General features: G+C 60.9%; 1 protein-coding gene across 1 annotated transcript; it reads left to right on the forward strand.

Moving 5' to 3' along the window:
* Positions 1-1,702: 1,702 nt before the first annotated feature.
* LOC142052012 (erythroblast NAD(P)(+)--arginine ADP-ribosyltransferase-like) lies at positions 1,703-3,930 on the forward strand. The gene is made up of 5 exons (XM_075081866.1): positions 1,703-1,868; positions 2,608-2,922; positions 3,042-3,337; positions 3,726-3,762; positions 3,848-3,930. The coding sequence occupies exons 1-5, from the start codon at positions 1,703-1,705 to the stop codon at positions 3,928-3,930; spliced, it is 897 nt and encodes a 298-aa protein (XP_074937967.1).
* The last annotated feature ends 702 nt before the right edge of the window (positions 3,931-4,632 follow it).

The raw sequence follows: 4,632 nt of genomic DNA on the forward strand, positions 1-4,632 counted from the left end.
ATAATACGCCGATATCATTCCCTTAATCTATGGACCAGCACTGTAAAATGTCCACAAATGCCCACGGAGTTCATTCAGCCCGCGACGTTGGGCTCCGTCTGTTCCAGTGCTCACTCAGGGCAGGAGAGGTGGGGTGTTGCGTGCAGTTACTGGGCACCAAAGCCAGCTCAGGGCGGGTCGCTGCTGCTTGAAAGGCTCGTTCTCCGTTGGGTCAGGTGGCTCCTGCTGTAGTAACGCCTACAACACGCAACTCAAATCACAGGTTACAACAGTTTAAAGGTAGAACCATTAAAATATCCACCCCTGGCCCCTTTGGCCCAGGTTGTAGGTTTTAACATTGCAATGAAATCCTCCCCTTGCCCCTGCTCTGGCTTGGATTTATCCACCGACTGCAGCCCCTTAGGGTTGTACCTGCTCCAAGTAGAGGCTTATCTATGTGCCACAGTCCCTCCAGGGGTGTACCTGATGTGTTGAGGGCTTATCCACAGCCACACGCTTTGAGGTGCTCCAGCATGACTTCATGCAGAGCCACTGATGCTTCAAGGTGCACCTGCTGCAGCACAGGCTTGCCCTTGGGCCACAGGGCTTTCAGAGGTGCACCTGCTGCGGCACAGAGATAACCCAGGCCACAGACACTTAGAGATATACCAGCTCCGGCATGGGCTCATCCACAGCCACAGGCGCTTTGGGGTGCCCTGCTCCCACGGGGAGTCATCCGCAGGTCACAGGCCCTTTGACTCGAGCGCTCCAACGGCCCCATCCCGGCTGAGCTGCTCCCGATCCTGACGCTGGTGCTGCAGCTCAGCACGGTCTCGGCATTGCTGTGGGCCAAGCGGCAATGGGTAGGTGACCGCTGCGCTGTGCCGTGCCGTGGGGTGGGGTGGGGTGGGGCGGCCTGATGTGACCTCATGTGGCACGGAGAGGCATGGGGGGCTGCAGCGTGGGGCCGGGAGCTGCTCCCATCTCACCCAGCTTCTGCGTATCCTGCAGAGATCCTGGAAGAATTCGATGCGCCGGAGGTCTCCCAGTGTCATCCCAAAAAGCGGGTTCGTTTGCCTGGTGTGCAAAACACCAAAAAACACACAGAGCGGAGGCATTTTTTTCAAGTCATTTTTGTGTAAAGATGGGTGCTGGGTGGTAGCCCACAAAGCTAGCACCCCACGCCGAGAAACTACAAGGCATTTGTACAGTGAAATGTGCCAACCACAGCTAACATTCACACACCCAGCCAATAATCGGTTGATTTTCTTCTCGCTTGGATGTAACGGTACAGCTCACTTGAATTTACCACACATGCTCACAGGCTGAGAGACCTACTAGAGGGGGGCGGTTCCTGGCCTATGGGCCTGAATTTTAGCATTATCACGAGGATAGTTCCCCCACTGGGCACTTTGGTTTAGTTCTTATCTACGCCCCAGTTAGTTGCTCTCCCTGACTACACACTTTATCACCCCGTTCTCAGCGGCTTCTGAGGTGGGATGTTTGCTTTGATCAGCCTCTCAGCTCTCCTCAAGGAGAGACTCGTTAGCCAAGTGCTTCCCTAGCTCTCATTTTCCACCTCTGGCCCACAACTGTTTTGCCGGGCTCACATCGTTCATTGTTGGGTCTTTAGCAGGCAGTTCCAAAAGTTCCATTTTCTTAGGCAGATCGGGGGTCCTGCGGTGGGACCCCTCCCGGGGAGCCCTGCCAGCCCCACGCCAGCATGGAGGTGCGACACCAGCCGGGGCTGCTGGAGGCCAGAGCATGGCCCCAGTGCGCTGGGGAGGAGCTGCCGGGGGTGGACGTGGACACGGACACGAACAACGCTGTGGATGGGGACACGGACAAGGCCGAGAGGAGCAGCCCCACAGAGTCGGGCACGAGCAGCCGTGTGGGGCTGGGCAGCAGGACCACGGGAGAAGTGAAGCCCTGAGCCCCAGCAGGGAGCAGAGAAGCCTGGGGCAGAGGGGACACGGTGTGTATCCGAGTCAGCCACTTCGCTCCCACGTTCTCCTCCATGGGGGGTCCTGCTGCCTCCCCCGGGGCCCCCTCAGGTGGGCTGGCGTGGCCAGGGATGGGGGGCACAGCTGACCGCGCCTGGCCCAGGGGACGCTGCAGCCCAACTGGCATCGCTCTGCCCGCTCAGATGGGGGGGCTTTTCCAACGCAGCCGTTGGTCAGGCCCTGCCTGGGCATCGCCTGGCTCCGCTGCTGGCGCCGGCCACTCGGGCTCCTCATGGGCTTTGGTGCTTTAGTTCCCATCACTAATGAAACTCTCTTTGTCTCAAGCCAAGAGGTTCCTTCATCACTCGCATTTGCCCTCCCGATTCTGCCCCCATCCCGCGGCGGGGTCGAGCGGCTGACAGGGGCTGGGCTGCTGCCCGGGGTCACGCAGCCGGGGGCTGGGCCGAGCAGGGAGGGACCCGCGCCGGGTTCGGGCACCATCTGGGCTCAGCATCCAGGGGATCTTCTGCGACTTCAAAGCTCTGGCCACTGCTGCTCTTGGCTGGAGGGCCAGCGGTGGCGGGCCTTCTCCTCCTCCTCCTCCTCCTTGTCCCCCCGGGAAGGCCCCCCAGGGTCCCTCGTCCTGCAGAGTGTGGGATTGTCAGTGGATCGTGGCGCCGGTGAGACCTCGACCCTCTCAAGGAGCTGGCACTGGACATGGCCCCCAACTCCTTCGACGACCAGTACCGGGGCTGCAGCCACATGATGGAGGAGGAGGTGCTGGAGATCAACTGCACCAATTTTGCCAACAACAGCGTCTATGCTGAGGCCTGGACCCAGGCTGCCACCGAACGGAGGAGCCGGCAGAGCTGCATCCCCCGGATGCTGGTGCTGTGGCCAGAGCAGGCGGTCGCCTGGTGCAGGGGACCCTGCTGGGTGTACGCCTGGATGCAGCCATGGGACCGGGCGTCCTGCAGGGTGTCACTCAGGAGGAAACGCAGTGCCTTGAAGTGGAAGGCACCCGAGTATTCCCCGTGGGAGCGCCCAGCATCGTACAAGGCTGCGTTGAAAGCCTGGGGGCCCAACAGCTGCCACTGCCTGTCTGCCGGGATGTCTGAGGTATCGGCTTCGCCGCCCGGCACAACCAGACCATCTGCTTCGGCCACTTCACCTCCGCCTCCCTCCGGAACGAGAGCACACTCCCCTTTGGCCGGGACACCTTCTTCTCGGTTGAGACCTGCTACGGCGTCCCCATCAGGGACTTCTCCTTCTTCCCCGAGGAGGAGGAGGTCCTCATCCCACCCTTCGAGCACTTCGAGGTCACCGACGTCGCCCATGATGGGGACAGAGCCCTCATCCACCTCCGCTCCCAGGACGTGCTCAGCACCTACAACTGCGAGTTGGTGAAAGGCGGGGTCCCTGCGGGACGGTCCCTCCCCACTGGTGGGGTGCAGGGGCTGGGGCCGGGGTGACCCCATCCCACCAGCTCTGCCGGGAAAGGGGGTTCTTGATCGCGGGGAGGGCAACGGGGGGAGCCTGCCTTTGGGTGTGCATCCCTGGGGGTCTCTCAGCTGCTCTGCCCTGGGGTTTGCAATGGGGACCCTTGGCAGCATGGCACGGCGTGGCACAGCACAGCACGGCGTGGCATGGCGCAGCACAGCTTCGCACACCATGGCACGGCATGGTTGGGTCAGACGAGGAGCAGACAGAGTTGGTTTCTTTGGCAGAGAATCATTAAATCATTAAGATTGGAAAAGGCCTCTAAGATCATCAAGTCCAACCGCCAACCCACCACCACCAAAGACGAGATTCAAGAGCTGGCCCTGTGCCTTCAACGCAGGTGATCTGCCTGGGAGGACCACCCCAGTCAGGGTCCCCCTGGGCCCCCCGCTTTCCCTGACTCTCCCCCTCTCCAGCACCCCCAGGCTGGAGCATCCCTGGGGACCACCCACACCTCTGGGGGCTCCTCCTGGCAGCCACGGCCCTGGCGGCCGCCGGGGCCCCCTGAGCTGCGACGCCACTGCTGCCACTGCACGCCGGCAAGAAGGGGTCGGGAATGGGAGCCAGCAGCTTGATGGAGATGGCGGGATAGGACGGGGCAGCAGGAGGGGCTGGGGCCATGGGCACGGCCCCGCTGCAGGGCCCCGCGTGGCGGCCGCCTGTGCCCAGCTCGCCCTGCCACGGTGCCACCGGCCCCGGGCCGTGCCGGCAGCCCCGGGACACCAGTGGAGTCTGGATGAGCCGCAGCCGGGGCTTTTGGAGGCAGCTGAGCGTGGCAGTCAGTTGGAGTTGGGAGGGGACAGTGCTGGGACAGCTGACCCCAACTGACCTAAGGGATCTAGCAGACCATATCACATTGTGTTCAGCAATAAAATTGGGGGGCAGTTGGTGGGGTGGGGGGTGGACGGTGCTGGGGACTGGTGGGCATGGAGTGGTTGGGAGGTTGGTGGTGAGCAGTTGTTTTCTTTCGCATCACTTTTATTTCTTAGCGATTATTTTCTTCTCAGTTTTATTCCCTTCCAAAATTTTTTAAATTGTCCTTTTATTATTAAACTGTTTTTATCTCAACCCAAGATATTCTTTCTCACTGTTACCCTACCCTGTGGTAGTGGGCGGCTGTGTAGTGCTCACGTGCAGGCCAGGATTAAACCACGACAAAACTCTTCACCAGCTTCACACGGGGGTGCCATGGCCACCCCATTTTAGACAC

Source organism: Phalacrocorax aristotelis, chromosome 1 (genome assembly GCF_949628215.1).
Source record: "Phalacrocorax aristotelis chromosome 1, bGulAri2.1, whole genome shotgun sequence".
In the NCBI taxonomy this organism is placed as follows: domain Eukaryota; kingdom Metazoa; phylum Chordata; class Aves; order Suliformes; family Phalacrocoracidae; genus Phalacrocorax; species Phalacrocorax aristotelis.

Excerpts from the sequence above, each read along its gene's own strand:
- LOC142052012 (XM_075081866.1), top strand. The coding sequence starts at position 1,703 with ATGGAGGTGCGACACCAGCCGGGGCTGCTGGAGGCCAGAGCATGGCCC. Across the intron at positions 2,923-3,041 it reads GTCACTCAGGAGGAAACGCA|GTATCGGCTTCGCCGCCCGG; the intron begins GTGCCTTGAAGT and ends GGGATGTCTGAG. Across the intron at positions 3,338-3,725 it reads GCGAGTTGGTGAAAGGCGGG|ACGAGATTCAAGAGCTGGCC; the intron begins GTCCCTGCGGGA and ends CCACCACCAAAG.